General features: G+C 58.7%; 1 protein-coding gene across 7 annotated transcripts in view; it reads right to left on the bottom strand.

The window, feature by feature from the left end:
- Positions 1 to 644: 644 nt before the first annotated feature.
- ARAP1 (ArfGAP with RhoGAP domain, ankyrin repeat and PH domain 1) overlaps positions 645 to 20308 on the bottom strand; it is a 36905-nt gene continuing 17241 nt past the window's right edge. For 3 of the 7 annotated variants that reach the window (XM_071433608.1, XM_071433609.1, XM_071433611.1), the window contains exons 5-28: positions 19125 to 19228; positions 18423 to 18593; positions 16784 to 16853; positions 16401 to 16521; positions 16078 to 16283; positions 15616 to 15722; positions 15334 to 15533; positions 15152 to 15237; positions 13832 to 14014; positions 12695 to 12869; positions 11533 to 11667; positions 11176 to 11311; positions 10573 to 10675; positions 10290 to 10485; positions 9950 to 9995; positions 9581 to 9744; positions 9078 to 9290; positions 8004 to 8109; positions 7633 to 7780; positions 7346 to 7429; positions 7124 to 7192; positions 6845 to 6962; positions 5896 to 6009; positions 4682 to 5468 (exon numbers count right to left, since the gene is read on the bottom strand). In XM_071433608.1, coding sequence (XP_071289709.1) covers positions 4825 to 5468; positions 5896 to 6009; positions 6845 to 6962; positions 7124 to 7192; positions 7346 to 7429; positions 7633 to 7780; positions 8004 to 8109; positions 9078 to 9290; positions 9581 to 9744; positions 9950 to 9995; positions 10290 to 10485; positions 10573 to 10675; positions 11176 to 11311; positions 11533 to 11667; positions 12695 to 12869; positions 13832 to 14014; positions 15152 to 15237; positions 15334 to 15533; positions 15616 to 15722; positions 16078 to 16283; positions 16401 to 16521; positions 16784 to 16853; positions 18423 to 18593; positions 19125 to 19228 — 3699 coding nt within the window. In that variant the 3' untranslated portion in view covers positions 4682 to 4824. The other 4 variants (XM_071433610.1, XM_071433614.1, XM_071433612.1 and 1 more) reach the window with 3 other exon arrangements.

The raw sequence follows: 20308 nt of genomic DNA, 5'->3' as shown, positions 1-20308 counted from the left end.
TCCCTGGGGACCAGCACCCCTGCCTCCCATTAGCCCTGCATCCCCACATCTGTGGGGATTAGTATCCCCACATCCCTGGAAACCAGGGAAAGCAGAGTCCCAGCTACCTTCTGCCACTCAGGCTGAGCTCCAGTGATGTTCCCCACCACGATGGCTGTGAGATGAAGCTCAAAGGGTTTCCATGGCAAATTCCAAGGTCACAAGCACTGGCAGGCAGCAGCAGCACACAGGATCAGCCATGGGCTATGGGGAGGAGTTCCTATGGCTGCCATGACCGCAAGAGACAGCTCCCAGCCTCTGGCTTTGAAATGCCCATTGTGTCTCACACTGCAAGGGCTCAGGCCCTGAAACACACCAGCACACGTGTTTCTTGGCAGCTCCCACCCCCTCCTGGTGATCTACAGTGGCAGTCCAGCACAGACACCAACTCTGGCACTGGCAAGGCTCAGCAGTCACAGCAGAGGATTGTTGGACTGGGGTGCCACTGTTCTGTCCCCAAAAAGGCAGCTCACTGCCTGCCTTCCCCATGGCACCCATTCTCTGGCAACCACCCAGCAGGTGCATCCAGGACTGTCCCTCTGCACTTCCAGCTCTTAGTGTCCCCCCCTGCCCTGTTTGGCTGGCAGAGACCTGAACACTCCCACTTCGTTTCTTAAGACCTTTAATATCATCAAGAGGTGGCAGTGGGACACAGGGGCTGCTCCTGCCACCTCCATCGTGATGGATGGAGGACAGAGACCAGGGGCACCCCCTTCCAAGTGCTGGGTGAATACTGAGGCTCTTGTCATCCTGCCCTACCCAGCACAGAAGGGACCCTTCCCCAGGAGCGATGGGAGTAGGATGATGGCAGCGCCTGGGGCCAGGCATGCATCCCATGAGAAAAGCTAGTGCAGCATCCCACAGGAAGGGCAGCTCCCACCTGCCTTATCACTTTAGAGGAGAAAGACTTAAAAAAAGGGGATGGAAGAGGAAACGTAAATGCCCTCAACTGCAGCTCCCAGCCAGGCTCTGCTTCTCCTCCCGGAGCTGGGAAAAGAAGCGGTGGCCAAAGGCAGCTGGGGCACAGAGTCAGGGGCTGACATCCTGTGGGCTGTCTGGCAATGGCTCCCAAGCCCAGCTCTGCTGGGGTGGGGGTGGCCTTGCTGCCATCTGCCCTCCTGGCTGCCTGTGGTCCCCACAGTGGAAGGTGAGAAGGCCCAGTGGAGGCTCTGGAGGCAACAGGACCCTGGCAGGTGCCGGAGTACGGGGCTGGCACGAGACCCCGAGGGTGGCCCCACTTGGAGATGAACCTGTGGCACAAGTGGAGAGCAAAGTGTTAGCAAAGGGGACAGAGCAGGCACTTCCAACCCCTTTTCACCTTTGGGGACACATGCCATGTCCCCAAGCCAGGATGGCAATAGGACAGACAGAGCCATTGGCTCCCACTGTCATCAGATCAGGACAGGGCAGGCAGGCAGAGGGAAACTCACTGGCATGTCAGTTTTCCAGCTCAGACGTTCCGCAGAAGCTGGGGACAAAGGGCAGACAGATCACCTTTCATCCTCAGCCTCCTCCTCCTCCATGTCTGCGCATCACTGGCAGCATGGCACCCAGGGGACACAGGGAAAATGCCCAGCAAGAGAAACCATGGTCGCCCCACTGCAGTCCCAGAACCTCTTCCCATGCTGGCCTCATGGCAGGGGACACTCACCCACTGTCCCCTGGGAACCCTGGTGTGCTGGTCCCCTGTACCAGACCACCCCACCACAAGCACACTGTGAAGCATAGCCCACAGCAAAGCCCCTGGAGCCTTCCCCACTGCCCTCTGTTATAAACCTGAGCCTGTGCAGGAGTTCCAGGGCAGCAAAGATGCTGCCCTCTGCCCTTGGGGCATCCCTGAGCACTCATTGGGTGATGCCCAACTGATGCTGGTGGGGGATTTCCCTGGCACAGCCCTGTCCCCTGGTTTATAACAGCAACGAGGGCCCAAGCCATCAGCTTGGAGGCAGTGGGATCATTTCTGTCCCACCACCAGCCTCGTGGCTGGGCAAGAGTCCAGCACCAGCACCCGCATGGTTGAGGGACACTCGATGGGTGACAGCCCCCAGGCAGGACAGCTGTTGCAGACAGACAAGACAGCAGGATGGGGAGGTGATCTGTGACCAGGATAGAAAACCCAACCCTGTTAGAGGAAAAATCAGGAGCATGGCCACATCCCTTCTTTTTGCATCACATGATTTGGGACCCCCAGGACTCCACCAGTCCCCAAAAGATCAGCTTGCCCCCCAGCTCCATCACTGGAGATGATGCAGTACATAAGGAATGGAAGCAGGAGTGGGAGCCAGGACATCCCCCACCCAGGTTTGGAGACCAGGACCCGCCCATCATGTGATGCAGGGCGGATGCAGCCCTGCACGGAGGAGCATCCAGTGCCCCCAGATCACTCACAGTTAGGGGGTCAGTAGCAAAAGCAGCCACACTGTTCCTCATCTCGCTCTCATTGCCCCGCAGCGGGATGAGGGAGATGTTACCCAACCTGGCATCCTGCTGCGGCCGCGCCACCCGCGCCCTGGGACGCTCCGAGGGCCACAGGGCACCCCCGTTCTGCAGGCAGAGGGGACAGTCAGCGACAACAGACACTCACCCACCCCAGGAACTCTCTTCTGCCCTGGGGTGCTGGTGTTTAGGGATGCTTGGATACCCCAAAGGGTTTCTGCTGTCCCCCATGGGGTGCCCCGCTTTTACAGGGAGGGATCATCCAGCCCACTCCCTACCTGCACCTGAAGGAAGGTGGCAAACCACTCCCGCAGGTCAGCCTGGGTGTCACAGCACAGGTACCTGTGGAAACAGTGTCAGCAGCCAGAGGCAAGTAGGATGTCCCCTCTGCCCATGCCAGGGTCACCTGCCTGCCCCAGAGACCTCAGCTGCTGCTCTGCATGAGACCCCAGGGGATTGAAGGGGACAGCTGCAGGGGTTCCTCAGGGGGAACCTGTACAGGGCCAGGAGTGCTCAGCCAGTCTGTCTCCACACATCTAATGTCCCTGCCAAGGTCAGGAGGGTGCCACTGCATGATCTTCAAGATCATTTCCCACCCAAATCGTTTCATGATTTCTGTGATTCCCCATCTCCCCCTGCCATGGCAAAGCCTCTAGAGAGCTGCCATGTGTCTGTCTGTCCCAGGGAGAACTTTAGTATCCCATGTCACCTTCCCTCACCATTGCTGCTTCTCGTGCTTCTCGTTTTCATAGAATACTGTAAAACCCCAGCTGGAAGAGAGGAGTGATAACATGAATCCCAACAGCCCACGCAGCTGTCCTCTGCTGGCCAAGTACCCCAGCAAACCCCTCTCATCCCTTCCATCCCCATCTCTGCAAACCCCCCACTGTCCCTGCAACTGCCCACTCCAGCCCCACAAACCCTCCCCCAGTTCTGCAAATCCCCTCAGCCGCACAAACACACCCCGGGACAGTGCCAGGAACAGGGCTCGGGAGAAAGACAGGGCAGGGACAGGGTTGGGGACAGTGCCGGGGACAGTGCCGGGGACAGCACAGTCCTTGCTGGTTGGACCGGGCTGCAGAAGCGAGCTACAGGGCTGCTCTGACACCTGGTGGCAGGAGGCCTGGCCAGCAGGGGATGGGTCCAGCAGTCAAAACTGTCCCTGTCCTTTTCCCTGTCCCCATCTCCACTGCTATCCTCATCCTTCGGCACCACAGGCCAGCCCTTTGCTGCTCACCACGTCGGGGGTCGAAGCTTCTTTTTAACGCCCAGGTAGACCTTCAGGTTTCGGACAGGCCACTCCTTCTCTGGCTTGTGACTCTGGGGGAACAGGGCACCAGCACAGTGTTGGTGGCTGCCAGACCTATCCCCACCCACCACAGTCCCCACCGGTGCTGGGATAGGGTCCACCCCCAGCAAGGAGGAAAAGCTGCAGTGATGCAGTGACAGGGAGGAGGGTGAAGCCCAGCATGGAGCAGAGCATGTGTCTGACACCCATGGCAAGGGCCACAGGTAGCAGGAAAGGGACACAGGTGGCCTGTCCCCTCCAGCCAGTGCCAGTTGCCTTCTGAGCTGGAACCAGCACTTGCATATTGTGACAGGGTGTCAATGAGAGTCTGGCAATAGACACTTCCCATGGGATCCCACCTCATACCCCTCCTCAGCATCATGGCCACAGACATGGCAGTGGTGGATCTGGACCCACTCTGCCCAGAGCACATTCCTAAGTGTCCCACTGCCATCATGGCACAGCAGGAGGACCCTTCCAGTGCTGGCTGTGCCTTGTCATGACCCAGAAGCAGGTACCACACTGGGCACCCTCCATCCATGTTCACATGCAAGCAGTGTTGACTTACAAGAGCCCGATCCAATGCCTGCGGGATGGGGAAGCAGCTCAGCCCATCCCTGTCCTCTCTGGTCCCTTCCCCAGACCCAGCTCTGGCTGCCTGGAGTGAAGGACAGCGGGACCCACAAGCCAGAAGGGCCCAATGGGGAGAGCTGGTAGCACCAGGGACAGTTCCAGTGATTGGCACATGTGTGCTGCAGGATTGGATTTGGGACTGACCCTGGACTGGATCTGAGGTCAACCCTGGGCAGACTTGTAAGGGCAGAGGGCATGGGAGCCCCTGCACCCAGCTGAGCCCCCTGCTCCCCTCCCTACTCACGCTCTCCAAGGGGGGGCTCCGCTGCCTCAGGCTCTGTTCAACAGAGGAGAAGGGTTAACAGAGGTGGGGGACCCCTCCCTGCAGCCCCCCTGTGCCCACGGGAGGGCATAGCAATGGAGTGGTAATGGAGTGGTAATGGAGTGTCCCATCAGGGCAACCAGGAACTGGGGGCACAGAGGGGCTGTCACTGCACAGCCAGTATGCCAGCATGTCCCCCCTCAGCCCCGGCACTGACCAGGAGCTCTGGGATCTGCTCCAGGTCTGGGTGACAGCACTTCAGGGGCCAGCTCTGGCACTGCCCACACTGCCCTCGGCTGCCTGAGCTGTGCCATGGCAACCCCATTGCAGCCTGCACTGCCTGAGTAATGTCAGCCCACATGAGTCCCCTGTCCTCAGGGAATCCCCACAAAGTCACAGTGCAGCAGGACAGGGCAGGGCAGGGTGGGGAAGGGAAAGGCAAGGGAAGGAGAAGGGGAAAGAGAAGAGGAAGAAGGGGAAAGAGAAGAGGAAGAAGGGGAAGGAGAAGAGGAAGAAGGGAAAGGGGGAAGGAGAAGAGGAAGAAGGAGAAGGGGAAAGGGAAGGGGAAGAGGAAGGAGGAGGAGGAGGAGGAGGAGGAGGAGAAGGAGGAGAAGGAGGAGAAGGAGGAGAAGGAGGAGAAGGAGGAGAAGGAGGAGGCAGGGCTCACCCGCACTTCTTTGTAGAGGCGCAGCCAGGAGTGGTTGAGGATGAAGTAGCGATCATGGAAGCCAGTGCTCAGCCCAAGCCCCAGCAGGTTCCTCTCCTCCCGGAATTTCATCATGCCATGCTTGCAGTCACCCACTCTGCTGGCTGGAGGCACATGCCTGAGCGGCTCCAGCCCCCCAGGAGGGACAGGCCCCCCAAGGAGGGCACAGCCGGACCCTTGCCCCCTGTAACAGCAGCCCTCCAGCTGCTGTAGAGTCCTGGCATTGCCCCTCAACTCCCAGGCCAGGCAGGGCAGGCAGGACCAGCTTCCCTACTCCTCTGGGCACAGCATTTGGCCATGACACCATATCAGGGCACTCCAAGTCACATGCTAACTGAGCTGGTGCCTACTTGGATCTCATACCATCCTCTTCCCCATTCCCAATCCCTTCTCCATCCTCTCCCCTCCACTCTGCATCCCCATCAGTGTTCAATCCTCATCCCATCCCATCCCATCCCATCCCATCCCATCCCATCCCATCCCATCCCATCCGCTTCCTTCTCTCCCTGCCCAGACCATGGCTCCTCTCACCAAGGTAGATGAGCATGTTCTCCATGGACATCTGCTTCTTCACCACCAGGTAACTCTCTGTGCCCAGGCAGTGCAGGATGGGCAGAACTTTCTCCGAGTAATGCAAGGGCCGCTCTGTAAGTCAGGGGACAGTCAGGTCTCAGGAAGTGCACCCAGGGCCAGCTCCCATCCAGAGAGTGTCCCACTTGTGTCCTGAGGATCTGACATGGCCTTGCCACTAAACTATGTCCCCAAGTGCCACACTCACAGGTCTTGTCAATTTCTCCAGGGACATTCCACCACTGCCCTGGGCAGCCTGTGCCAGGGCTGGACAACTCTTTAGTTGAAGGAATTTTCTCAAATATCCAGCCTAAACTCCCCTGGCATAACTTGAGGCGATTTCCTCTTGTCACTTGTTACCTAGAAAAGACTGACCCCCACCTACTGGCAGCAGGAGCTCAAGGCACCAGCAGACAGGACCAGGCTCTCATCCTGTTTCTGTTGATCTCTCCCTTGCTGCTGTCTATGGCCAGCATAAGGCTGCTCACTTTGGTGGCCAGAGAAGCTGGACACCTCCCCCCATCAAAGCTTCAAAGGCACTTGAACTCCTAAGGATCCTGACAGATGCCCTGGCCTAAACTTCAGCCCATCTGCAGTTCTCAGCCATGTGCAAGCTGGATGAGGTAAGCAACTGTCCTCCCCTGAGCACCTGGAGCCCATCCCAGATTGCTCCATGGTGCAATCACAAGGGGAGATTTTTCATACCCATTCCTATATCCATTCCCATCTCCATCTGCATCTCTATCTCCATACCCATCCTTACTCCATTTGCACCACCATGTCCATCATCTTTTCCATCCTCATCCCCACTTGATCCCCATCTGCATCCCCATCTCCACTTCTAACATCATCCCCACCTCCATCTCCATCTCTCTACTCCTCATCACCACCCTCATGCCCCTGCACCAACCTGCCTCTTCCCTCTCATTCACTTCGAAGCAGCTCCAGTAGTCCTTCTCCTTCATGACAATTTTCCGCCGGTCCAGGATCTCAAAGGTGAGCTCCTCAGCCGTCATCGTGGCTGGGATCTGAGAGGGAGGGGGCAAGTCTCCATCAGTCAGTGCCCAGGGCCCTTCCATCCCCACACCATAGACATCCAGCTCAGCATGAGTCCCCATGCCACCACAGAGGCTTGGGCATACAACAAGGGGACCCCTGTCCCCTCTTCACCCTCTGCCCCACCACTCACCTTGACATGCTGCTCTGTCTCTGTCTTCTTCTCCTCCAGGTAGACAGTACAGATGAAGTCCCCAGCTTGCTGGAGGACAACAGTAAAGAGTTTCAACCTGCAGCTTCCCATGTGTGAGTGAAATCCCCCCCACCAGTGTGGACATCCGTTGCCCAGGGCATGTCCATGCTACAGTAGACACTGAGGGCCTCAGGAGAAGACGTCCCCATGTCCAGGACCCACCTGTGTTCCACTGGATGATGCCTCCCGCATCTTCATGATGGCTGTGATTTCATCCTGCTGCTTCTTCATCTCTTGGTCATTGACCTGCCAGGGAAGAGAAGCCATCAGGGCTGACCAGACCTTTCTGGCTACAGGCTTCTGCTTTCCAAGGTTTGAAAAGACATGTTCCTCTCTCCCCTTGTCTCCAAAGCAAGATGTCTACAGACAGAGCAGACCTGACTTCCTTTTCCTTCCACCTCTCCATTCCCTGTGAATGCCCACACACTGGGACCCAGGGGTGAACCTACGTTAAAGATCTCCACGTAGTGACTGATGAGGTCCTCCACCACACGTCCTGCCTTGTAGTCCTTCCCGTCCGTCTGGAAGAGTGTGGGCCCAAAGACAATGGCCAGGTTGTGTGTGTTCATCTGGTTCTCCCCAGAGAAGCACTGGACCCTGTGAGAAACTCTGTCAAGATTCCTGCCCAAGAGCCCTCCCCGGACCCCTCTCTTCAACGCCCCTGCAGGACACGATGCTTGGCATCAGGCACAGCTTGGCCCCAAACTCCTCTCCTTTCCTTGCTGGGGACATGAGCGAAAGGACAAGGGCTCTCTCACACCCCAGAGCCACCAAGGACCCCACAGTGGAGAGGCTGATGCCCAGGGGGTCGATGCCATACCGAAAGAGGTGATTGATGAGCGCCTTCAGCGTGGCCCGGTTCACTGGAGGGAGGGCAGCCAAGAGCTGCCGGTACTCGCCAACCTTTGCCTCCTCATCCTCCAGCGCTGCCAGAGGGAGAGAATGAACATGGAGGAGCAAAAAGTGCAGATTAGGGCTCAGGGCCACACCATCCCCCCTCTATGCACTTCACTTCCCTTCTCCTGTCCCAACGTGGGGATGAAGCATCCCAAATCCATGAGGCCAGAGAACATCCCAGGTCTGCAGAGCCAGAGCATGCCAGAGCTGAAGCATCCCAGAATTATGGGACCAGAGTAACCCAGCATCATGGGGCTGGAGCACCCCAGCATCATGGAGCCACTGCACTCCAGTTCCATGTGGCCAGACTGTCCCAACTCCATGGGGCTGGAGCACCCTAGCTGAATGGGGAAGGAGCATCTCAGCTCCATGGGGCTGGAACCTGCCAGTTCCAAGGTGCCAGAGCATCTTAGGCCTGGAGAATCCCAGGTCCATGGGGTGATAGCACACCTGCTTTATGGGGCTGAATCGTCCCAGACCTGTGAGGCCAGGGCACCCCGGCTCCATGCGACTACAGCATCCCAGCTCTGCAGGGCTAGATGATCCCAGATTCAGGGGAACAGAGCATCCCAGCATAATGGGACTGGAGCATTCCAGCACCATGGGGCCAGAGCATCCCAGCTCCACAGAGCTGGAGCATCACAAGGCTGGAGCATCCCGGCTCTCTGAAGCCAGAGCATCCCAGCTCCATGGCACCACAGCTTGTGTCCGTTTTTCTGCAGGGTGCATCTATCCCAAGTGTCCAGTGAGCAGATCCAGAAGGGAAGAGGGATCTGGCTGTCTCCCCTGGCTGAGCCCTGCCTTTGCCAGAGCATGAGTCTGTACAGGGGCAACATGAACACACTCCACTCTCCACCCACCACTTGAGACCCCAGCACAGGTGAACACATGGAGCCCAGACATGCTTCTCCAACCCATGAAGGGGACAAATTGGCTGCACAGAACTGGGTGGCCCACACCCCTCCTCTGCCACCCCCAAGCAGCTCCCAGGGCTCACCTGTTGCCCACAGCCAGTTTGGGGCCCACCGCCGAGTGAAGAGCCCATCCCCAAGGTCACGGAAGAAGCGTTTGAGGGTGTTGGCAACATCATCCACGTGGTGCTCGCCCTCCTTCAGGCGGACGCAGCGCGCATCCCGCTGCAGCACCTCTAGGAGGCTGGTGGTCTTGGAGTTCTGCCCGCTCTTGCGGTAGATTCCCTCAGATGTCAGCCCTGTGATGGAGCCAGTGGGAATGAGACCCCCTCTGCAGGAGACAGACCCCACTCCCGGCCCACCATCAAACACTGCTGGGTGCCACAGAGTATCCCATCCTGCAGGTGCTCCGGTGACTGGAGACAAAGCCCTGCTAGAGATGGAGCCCTCCCACAGAGCTGGATGTTCAGGGAGGGAAGGAATCATGCATCACAAGCATGTAGGGTTCTCAGCCTGCCACACCACACCAGTGGGGTGACCTGAATGCCACACTCTGGTCCCTGCCAGCATGCCAGGCCTTGATCCATACCGCACTGAGTGATGTAGTCGATGCAGCGGTCCACCAGCAGTGGGACGTCCGACTCCGTCAGCTGCTGCTGCGACAAGGTGTCTCCCGAGCTGCTCGCAGCCTTCTGGATGGCATGGACCCAGCCCAGGAAATCTAGCTTCCGCTCCCCTTGGATGTACAGCGTCCTGCCAGCACGCCTAGGCTCAGCAGGGGGCTCCCCCCACACCCCACTGCACATCTGCAACCCCCAGGAAGGCTGGCCCTGGGGGCCTGCAGGTGAGCACAACTCAGTTTTGGGGGTCCATAGCCATGGCAGGGAGGGTAAAGACACTCCAGAACAAGGAGGGATATTTGGCTGGGGGGAGGGGGGCTTTTCCCCCACCTTCTTACCTCCGCCTCTCCACCAGCACCAGAACCTCATGGTCCCCCTGGATGGCTGGAAAGGAAGGCAGGGAGCCCATCACCTACGGGAACATGGGGTGCCACAGCTCCCCTAGACCCACAGGTCCAGCTCTGGGACAAGCAGAGATGGGGAAGAGGATGGAGAGGGGGAAGAGGACGGAGAGGAAAAAGAGCAGCTGCATTCCCTCTCTTTCAAGGGACTCTGAGCTCCACAGGAGCGATATCCACCAGCCTCCCACCAAAAGCTAGGAGTATCCTAGAGCAGGATTTGGGGGACACGCCCTGCCCCCAGCCAGGGGGGTCTTGCCAGCAGGGCTGGGGTACTCACAGAGCTCCTGCAGCTTGCGCAGCTGGAGAGGCTCCTGCCGACGGCCATCCTCAGAGCAGACGTGGAGAGTGGAGCCAACCAGGGCAAACCAGCCCTCCTGGGCACGCTCCAGGGTGAGACCCCCTTTGTAATGCAGACGGCCAAGCCGCTCAAAGTCTAGTGCCAGCAGCTCCTCGGCACAGGGATGGACAAAGGACTGAGCCAGAGAGGAGAGGAATCCATCAGCACCACTGTGTCCAGTTGCCACCAGCACCCAGGGCCACCCCAGGCCCCTGCATCCCACCTTGGCAATAGACTTGAGCCATTCTCGAGCAGAGGCAGGGCTCTCCAGCCCAAAGAGGTAGAGTCGATCTGCCTCGGTGTACACCTCAAACGTGCTCTCGATCCTTCAGGAGAGAGGAAAAGCAGAGCCTGGGTACCCACAGGGGTGGGATAGAGCTGAGTGGGTGATAGGGGCGTTCCAGGGGTGGGAGCATCCTGCTGCATGGCTGCTGATGGCTCTGACAATGGCTGATCTAACATGGGATCCCCCCACTATGGCCTGGGCAGTCCAGCATCCCTGTGCTGCCAGACACATTCCAACAGGAGACATAGGGACTGCACAAGGGCCACAAAATGGTTACAAAGGAGTTGGACTGGGGTTCCAAAGGGATTACAAAGCAGCTGCAAAGAGGCTGCAAAGGTGTTACAAAAGTATTGGAAAGATGCTCCAAAGGGACTGCAAACTATTTACACAGAATCCTTGCAAAGCCATCGGTTCAGGGGCCACTGGTGGGGTTGGGGACTGCAGTCCCCTGGTGACACCCCTCATGGGGGCCACTGCAGCTGTGCCAGGCCATGCAGGAACAGAGGGGCTGTTGGGGTGCTCCAGGGAGTGCAGCCTTACCCATGGGCATGGAGTGGGTTGTTCACCAGGCAGACAATTTCCTCCACCCTGATCTCGCCATTGGGCACAGTGTTACGGTCGTTCTCGTAGTAGCTGAGCACGCCATCCTGCAGCGTGCACCACCTCCTGCTGAACTCTGCACAGCACAGGAGAGCCCTGAGCAGCCTCCCTGAGCTCTGGCCCACCCCATGGCACCCACCAAACCAGCCTGAGCACCACTGGGGGCCCATCTGATGTGACCACCAATCAAACCAGGCTACCAAGTAGTGCTGCACCTCCCCACCACCTTTTCAATGCCTGAGAGAACAGGGGAGGGTGCAACCTCCCAGCTCCCTTTTCCCTGCCTCACACACATACCTTCTAGGCCCTTGCGCTCACTGATGGGCTTGACCATGGAGGGGGTCTTGTAGAGGAATCCATTGTGGGTGATGGAGGGCAGGTGTACAGAGTAGGGCTTCTCCTCACTGCACACCATCTCCAGGCGTGGCGGCTCTGCAAGCAGCAAGATCAGTCTGTCATGGGGAGCTGCCCTCCTCCCCCAGCCCCACAAGGCAGCTGGGTTTGCCCCATCTCAGCACAAGGAGCATCTCACAGGCTGCACCCCGAGCTCCCACCACAGCACAGCTGGGGTGCAAGGAACAGCGCTGGTATCCAAATCCAGGGCTGCCTGGAGTCATTCCACATCCTGAGTCCTCCCCAAAGCCGCTCCCTAAGCATTGAGCTGGGACTGGATGGGAACAATGTGAGCCCAAGCTCTGGATTTCTCTGGCTCTGGGGTGGCCTGGGAGGCCTCACAGCTCTCCCAGACACCTTTAGTGCTGACGAATCAGGAAGAGCTGGGCCAGCCCCAGACCTGGGCAAATTCCAACTTCCGCAGGAATGCAGGACAGACTTGGCTGCCGACGCGAGGAGGGAGGGGACAGCTCTGGCAGGTGCTGGCCAGCCCCCCACACCTCTGCTCCACCTACCCAAGTGTTCCTGCCCACTTGCCCAACAACTGTATTAGGGTGCAGATCCATGGGAGCTGTCAGCCCTCCTGGAGTCAAGTCCAGGGGCCAGGGTGCACAGCCAGCAGAATGGGACTGGTCATTAGGGGGTCAGCCCTCCTGCCCTAGGGACATGTTGGAGGGGGGGCTGCCCATCTGACAGAGGAATGTCCCTTGCCTGGAATGCCCACAGCATGCCAGGATGGTGTGGGAATACTCTCTCCTAGCCCTTCTGGTACCTGGAACGCCAGCCTGCCATCACCAGCTGGGCTCCAGACCCGTGTTCCCAGCTGGGATTGAGCCCCCAGGGGTGCAGGGGTTCCCCAAAGCCTCTCTTCCCTCTCACGGGGTACACAGACCCTCGACAGTGCCAGCAGATGGAGAGCCTCCCGCCAGGAAGCTGCTGGGCAGGACACAGAGCTGGGACCAGCTCAAAGCACAGCTGTGTCCCCAAGAACAGCCCAGCAGCAACTCCAGGAATGTTGTCAGTGGGTGTGAGCTCATGGTGGAGCTTCAAGGGGGTCAGCCCTTACCTGAGGTTTTGTTGTGCAGCAGGAACTCCATCTGCAGCCGCTGCCCACTCCTCTCAGCCAGGGCCAGGGGCGTTGGGCACTGGGGGTCCCCGGTGTCACAGGTCACCGATGCCCCACAGAAGAGCAGAGCCTGCGTCTCTGCCAGGTCACTGGTGGTGACGGCCGCACACAGAGCCTGCAGCAGAGCCAGGAGGCCCGTGGTGAAGCTGATGGCTCCCACCGAGGAGGAGGAAGAGGAGGAGGAGGAGGAGGAGACCCCCGGCAAAAGGAGCCGGGAGAGTTCAGTGAGCTGCCGGACCCCCGGCCGCCTCCCGGCCGCCTCCCAGCCGCCTGGTCAGAACAAAGGAGGCTCAAACTGGGAGAAAAAGTTTGGAGCCGGCAGCGAATCCCTCCCTTAAGGAGCCGGGGTGAAGTCATACGGCAGCGGGGCGGGCCGGCCAAGGCAGAGTAGGAAAACAAACAAGCCCACATGCGAATTCCCTCGGCTGACTGGGCCCCCCATGTACCCCCACCGCTTGTAAAACACTGCAGAAGCCACGGCAGGGGCAAAGCCATGGCAGAGCAGGAGGCGAAGGTCAGCAGCCAGAGTGCCAGGATGGCATTCCATATGTCATATTCCTTGTGTGACCGCTCTAGTCTGGCACCCTGCCAACAGTCAGCACTGGGAATGAGTGCCGCGGGCGGTGATTAGGAGTGCTGGCCAGGTACTCCTGGGGAGGGATGTCAAGCTGCCTCAGCTGGGGAGTGCCCCCAGCACCAGCTCCCCTAAGCCCCATCCAGGCCAGAGCTTGAACCCAAAACAATATCCAAGCCAGGGAGAGGTAGACCTTGGGGCTGCCTGGCTGTGGTAGGGAGATCCCATCTCGGACAAGGCTCTCCAGCCTGGACATGAAGCTGGCTACACCCCACGGCAGAGATGTTACCCTGTCCCCACAGCTGGCTCATCCTTCCTGAGACTCCAGACTTTGGCTTGGCCTGCACAGTGAGGACAAAGGGTGTGCAATGGGGGCTGGGGGGATACAGGCAGGGAGGTGTGGTGGGCAGTCTGCTTGGACACCGACTTCACTCCCCAAAGAGCCTCAGGACCCCAGCTCAGGCAGAACCCCGAAGTGGGTGCCCATCCCTGGGGGAACTGACCCTGTCAAGCTCCTCCTGGTTGCCGAAGAGTGGGTGGTAGTGACGGTACTTGCCCTCCCGGTATTTGGCGATGAGAAAGCGCTTCCTCTCCTGGCTGCCGCTGGTAGGGCTGATGGCCTCACTGGGAGGCACATTTGCAGCCCAAAACTGGTTGGCCATTACGTTGCCAAACCGCTGGAAGAGCTGTGGAAACAATGACAAGGAGACGCCAATGCGACCACACTGCCGGGACATGTGGGGAGCTTTGCTGGGGGGCAGGGTGATGCCCGGAGGAACAGTGGGGTGCAGGAAGAGCATGGGTGGTGTAGCGGAGTGGGCAGCGGGGGTGGGCAGGGTGCAGGTGCAGCCACCCACCCAACCCACCCACTGCAGGCACGCAGCATCCGACAGCCCCCACAGCCGCCAGCTCCCCTTCCTGCCCCGGAAAAGCACATCTGGAAAGCAGCGCCCAGCTGTGGGAGGTGGGGTGGTGCTCGGTACCCACGGGGACAGATTCAAAGCGCTTTTGGTGGCCCCTTGCCATCCCGCTACCCGCAGCTGAGGAATGCCATTCGGAGACTCATCAGGGAGATACACCTCTCCTCAACACCCACGGGCACCGCCAGCAGCTCTCAGGGCTGGAACGGGTGCAAGCGAGAGCGGAGAAGGGGCGGTGCGAACCGCAGCCCTGGGGATGCTGGGGTGGTTTCGGGCAGGCTTCCCAGAGAGGGGAGGGCAAAGGGAGCAGCCGCAGGAGCAGCTGGAAGCGTTTGGGAGCTCGGGGAGCAGGCAGTGCTGGAGGCGGGGGCTGCGCGGGTGGGACGCCGAGCAGGAATGCAGGATCTGAGCAGGATGGATGGGAAGAACGGAGCCAGGCAGGCTCTGCCGGCGGGAAATGGCTGCTGGGTTAGGTCTTGAAACGAATCCCAGCTGCGCCCGCCCACCCATTCCTGGCCCTGGCCGCGCCGGCACATTCCTCCGCGCCGGCGGCCATAGCGCTTCGGGGCAATGCTCTGCCCCTGGGCCTACTCCCGTCCCACAGCCACGGCCCCACAGCCTCGGCCCCACGGACAAAGAGACACCGTCTGTCTGTGGCACACAAGTGCCGCTTGTCCCTACCGGCATGCTGAACTGGCTGCCAGCAGTCCTCAGGGACAGAATGAAAGGCTGCTGGGGTTCCTCTCCCTAGCCAAGCCACACCATGGTGTCCCCTCAAGGGCCTGGAATCAGCCTGGAAGAACCCTGCCGTGCTCCAGCACCCCCCAGCCCACAGCCAGCAGCTCCATAATGCAGAGGGATTGCCGCCAAAAAGGGCTTTTTGGGACTCGTCTGTGCCACTACCTCGATCAGCTCCTCAGTCCACACCTTCCTGTCCATCTTCAAGCTCCGGACTTTGGTGATGCCAGGGCCCAATCCCCGGTGTTCCCCTGCCAGTGAGATGAGCCATTAGGGACCCATTTTGGGGTGGGAAAGGTCTGGGGGTCCCCAGGGATCCCCATTTGTGCCCCTCTGGATATGGGTACCTGCACATCTCTTGCAGATGACGACACAGAGGTTGATGGAGGCCCAGTCGGGTTTGGGGGAGCCGCAGTCGGCACAGAAGCGGTTGGACTCCACTGCCCAGATCCTCTCAGCCACCTCCGAGTTGGAGAGTGCCTCAGTGATGGACTGCTGCATGGCCTCCACCCATTCCTCCTTCTCCTGCTCCGAGTCAGCAGAGAAGCTGCCAGGAGGGATGGGGGTGAGCTATGCCATGGCTCAGGGTGGGCAGCACCCTCAGCACCCCCTCCCCACCCTGGGCTCACCTGAAGATCCTGTATGGTGTGGTGAGGTCAAAGCCCCGGCGATCCACCTCCTTGACATTCCCCACATTCATCTCAATGTAGGTGATGCCAATCCCCAGCCGATAGTCCTGGTGGGGGAGCGTGGGCAAGGGATGAGGGGGGGATGGATGATGGGATCCAACGCCTGGGAGCTGGTATAACTCTGTCCCTTCACTGCCCAGCTCTCATCCTGGGTGTACCTAGGGCACCAGAGACTCTGGAAGCAGCTACAGTGGGTGTCACGCTCCTGGGAGCTCCCAAGGCTCAGAGCCAGCAGAGAGGGGGTCTCAGAGGGCAGCACCCTGTGGCTTCTGTGCTGTCCCTGTTTGAGGGATGGTGGCAGGCCTGGGTGCCCTGGCTCACTGCTGCTCTGCTCAGGCTGGGGGTGCAAAGGGAAGGGGCATCAGGGTTCCCCATAGTGCCACAGTCCCCCCAGCAACCCACCTCCGCATTCTTGTAAAGGAACACTTTGTCCCCAGCCACCACCACAAAGAGCTTGTGCTTAAAGCCCCGCAGCTCCAGGAAGCCACTCTTATCAGCTAGCTCAGTGGCACTGTCAGTGGCTAAGGACATCGATGTCCTCACTGCAGCTTTGCCCTTCCGCTCCTCCGCAATCTGCTGCAGGGTCCGTATCCACTCATTGCGGTCTGCTGTGGGGCCAAAGGCGAGACGGGTCAGGATCAGCCTGAGCCCAGGAGCCATCCCTTGGGCTGGGAAGGGAGAGGAGCTGGGGAACAGGGACCCCTGTCACTGTCACTGTCACTCACCATCATTCTCAGCCCGGAACACAAAGTTGCGGTTGTTGGTGACAACCTCAAATTTCTGGTCCCCAACACTGGAGACGCGGGAGATGGAGGAGACGGGGATGAGCCGCTTGGAGTAGGTATCCTGGGTCAGGGAGTGGGAGACACGCTGCTCATGTCTGTGTCAAACGGGGCTGTTAGTGCCCCAGGCTCCCAATGCTCCAGCTCCAGTGTCCAGGAGACTCTGAGCCTCATCCCCAGCACCCAGCCATGGCTGCTCCCTGGGATACTGACCCTTGGTACAGCCATGTCTCTGAGCTGGGATGGCCAGAGGGAGGTGGCCCTGCTGGGGCAGCTCCTCTGCCACCTTCTCATCCCAAACCCCCAGATCCATCTTCTTCACCCACCTTTTCACTGTCAAAATAGCGGAGGTAGTCAGTGTCAAGCTTCACCCAGCGCCTCTGGTAGATGTAGGACCTGGGAGGGGATGGGAGGGACCCATTGGAGGGGATGCCCTTGAACTCAGGATGATTCTGCTTGCGTGTTCACGCCCCAATTGCCAAAAGCCTGGGGCCACCTCAGCATTGATCCTGCCCTGTGTCCCCAGCCCTCGATGTCCCCAACCCCCCATCATATGCCATGTCCCCACCCCTCCATTCTGCCTTGTGTCCCCAACCATTGGTCTGATGCTATATCCCCAGTCCTCTATCCTGCACAGGGATAAGAGGCCTGTCCCAGCCAGCCCTTGAAGTCCCCAGCCCTTGATCCTGTGCCCTCTCCCTGTGCCCTCATGTTGCTGTTGGGGATAGCAATGGGGACTTTACGCTTTCCTCCAGGCACCAATTAAAACATGGAGCTGAGAACAAGGGCTGCCCCTAACAGCTTGGCAGGATTCAATCCAGGAGGGGTCAGTGGCACCAGAGCAGAGGGAGAAGCCATGCATCTCTATCAGGATGGGGATACAGATGACAGATGTCTGGAAGACAGCCCACCAGAGACCCCTCTGCCCTCCCCAGCTGAGAATGCAGACCAACCACGCACCACAGGAAAAGGCAGAACACTCTTCAGCCCATAGCTTTAGGATTAGGGCTGCAGGAGGAGCCAAGCCCTTTCCAACACAGCTCCAGCAAGCCCTGCCATGCAGCCTCCTACCAGCACCAAACATCCAGGTCCCCCCATGCTGGTGGGGCTGTGGCAGCAGGAACATGGTTGCTCAAGTGCTTGTTTACTTAGGAAAGGTTTGCTGGAGCAGGGGTTTCCCAGGGACCTTCCAGCTGCTCTCACTTCCCCAGCAGCAGGGCTACTCTGTTGCAAACAGCTGAGCTTCCTCCTCCTCGGTGGAACTGCTGCCTCGGGGCTTACTCGGAGCCCAGATTAAGAAGCTCCTGTCTCATCTCCTGCTTGATTGTTGCTTCCCAGCTAGTGCAGGGGCTCTTTGAGTGGGCTCCCTGTGCACACTGTGCTGGCTGTGCTCACTGGGTTCACTAGACTCCCTGGGGATCACTGGTTCCCCATGACTCCCTGGCTCGCTCACCCTGGAGCACACAGACACAAGCCCAGCACTTCCCCTGTTTTACTGTTGCACTGCTCTGACTATCCCCCATGAGCCCAGGATTTGGGGCTGCTATCCCATGGGATAGGGGCTATCACCACCTCCTCCTGCAGCAAACCCAGCAATCCCAAATGCACAGCTCAGTCCAGACACCCCACCTCATCCCTGACAGCTTCTCTTGTGGTCACTACTATTCCAGGGCTCCCCCAGAGGAAAAGCAGCTCTTTTCCCAGTGATGCAGGGTCTGAGAGGAAGGTCGAGCTGCAGCCTCCCCTTCTCAGCAAAGTCAGTACAACAACTGGTGAGAGAAGGCTCTCTCACAAAAAATGAGTGTTTCTAGCCTAAATCACAGGTTAGAAGGGAGTGGAAGGAACCCCTAGCAATGGATTTTCACCAAAGCAAAAGCACACCCCCATGAGCAGGAATGACAGGTGAGAAAAGGAGGGGACAATTACGCTTCTATGTCACACAGGGACCCCCAGTACATCACTCACCCCTGTGGCGGGTTCTTGTCCAGCCACCCTTCTCTGATGGTGGGTGACAGCAGGCTGGTGGCACTGGTGCCCTCCATGCTGTCACTGAGTGTGCCGGGGCTGCTGCCAGGGAAGGCGTCGGGGGCAGGCGGGTGCAGGCTGGGCTCCCTGTCACTCCAGCTGCTGCCACCACTGGGGATGAGGAGCCGAGGGAGGGGGTTAAGAGCTGGCAGGTCCCGGGAGGGGCTGAGGTTCCCCGGCATGCTTCAGCCTCCCTGTGACCTCCCCTGAGGCACAGGCAATGCAGGCCAGCTGTATGCAAGCGGGGACACTGGGGACAGTCCCCTCAGTGGAGTCCCGGTGTGCCCCCCAGTCCCAGGGACAGCCCAGGCCTGAGTCCCAGCTCTGGGAGGGGCGACAGGGGCACCCCCAAGACTGCAGCCCCAACCCAGTGATGTGCAGAGCTGCTCTCTGCTCACACACACTCACACGTACTCCCATTCACAGGTCCTGTGTGTGCCCCTCTGTGTGCCCACTGTGGAGCTGTGCATGCACAAGAAGCCCTGACCTGCACACTCACCTGCTCTGCCATACACAGGAGCTCTCTGCCTGTGCTAACATCCCCTACACACAAAAAAAAAAACAGCCCCTGGTACAGATATTTCTTGCCTATACACACACAGAGCACGTCAGCATCATCACACACATGTGCCAAGCTCGTACCTGGCAGGGGATGCACTGGGCTGGTCCTCACCAAACTCATCTTCACTGAAGAGGCTGTTGAAACGCACAGAGCGTGGTCGCCCCATCCTAGGCTCAGCATCCTCCTGCAGAGACACACACGGGTGACACCTGGGTGTGGGGGTGTTCACAGGGGTCCCAGGATGAGGGAAGAGACGAGAATCTTGACTCCATGTTTCAGAAGGGTGATTTAGTATTTTATGATATATATTATATTAAAAGAAAATTATATATTAAAACTATACTAAAAGAATAGAAAAAAGGATTTCATCAGAAGACTAGCAAAGGAATAGAAAGGAATGGAATGATAATAAAATCTTGTGACTGACCAGAGAGTCTGAGACAGCTGGACTGTGATTGGCCATTAATTAGAAACAACCACATGAGACCAATCAAAGATGCACCTGTTGCATTCCACAGCAGCAGATAATCATTGTTTACATTTCATTTCTGAGGCCTCTCAGCTTCTCAGAAGAAAAAATCCTAGCAAAAGGATTTTTCATAAAATATGTCCATGACACCTGGGGTCTCCTTGGTGCCACCATCACACCGTGAGGGTGCAGGCTGGATGGAAGGAGAGGGGACACGATGCCATGTCACCAGCCCATCCCCAGCTCAGTGGGTGCCCACAGTGCCAGGGTGCCCAGGAAGAGGCATGCTGAGGCTCACAGAGAGAGAAAAGTGTAGCCAAGGGAGGAGCTGAACACCAGGATGGTTCTTTATAGCAGCTTAAAATGTTGGAGCTTCATGAGAAATCTGGCATTGCCTCCTTGGCCCTGGTGTTCCCAAGCCAAGGCAGATGGGGCTTCAGGTGTTCAGGGACCTCTCCAGCTTCTGGGACTCCTCAAATCCATCCGTTCCCACCCCAGAGAGCGAGGGAGGCAGGCAGAAATTCACAATCCAGAGGGATTACATTCAAGATGCAGTGCTGGAGATGTCTACTAGCACACACTCTGGGCATGCCAGTGTGGTGTGCTGCACAGCTGGGGGTGCTCCCCAGAGACCCCAGAGGAACCAGTGAGTGCTTCCTGGGGACACGTGGGTGAGACCTGGTGTGTGCTCCCCAGGGACCCTTGAGTCCCAGCACCACTGAAAGACCTGATAGATACTTCCCAAGGACATTGAAGAGCAGAGTTCCATCTCTGGGGTTTCATCCCCCATGGGAG

This window comes from Agelaius tricolor, unplaced genomic scaffold (assembly GCF_023055355.1).
Source record: "Agelaius tricolor isolate 1412-34295 unplaced genomic scaffold, bAgeTri1.0.p SCAF_9, whole genome shotgun sequence".
In the NCBI taxonomy this organism is placed as follows: domain Eukaryota; kingdom Metazoa; phylum Chordata; class Aves; order Passeriformes; family Icteridae; genus Agelaius; species Agelaius tricolor.
The sequence above is the reverse complement of the archived record's forward strand: the minus strand, read 5'-3'. Positions and strand labels throughout refer to the sequence as shown.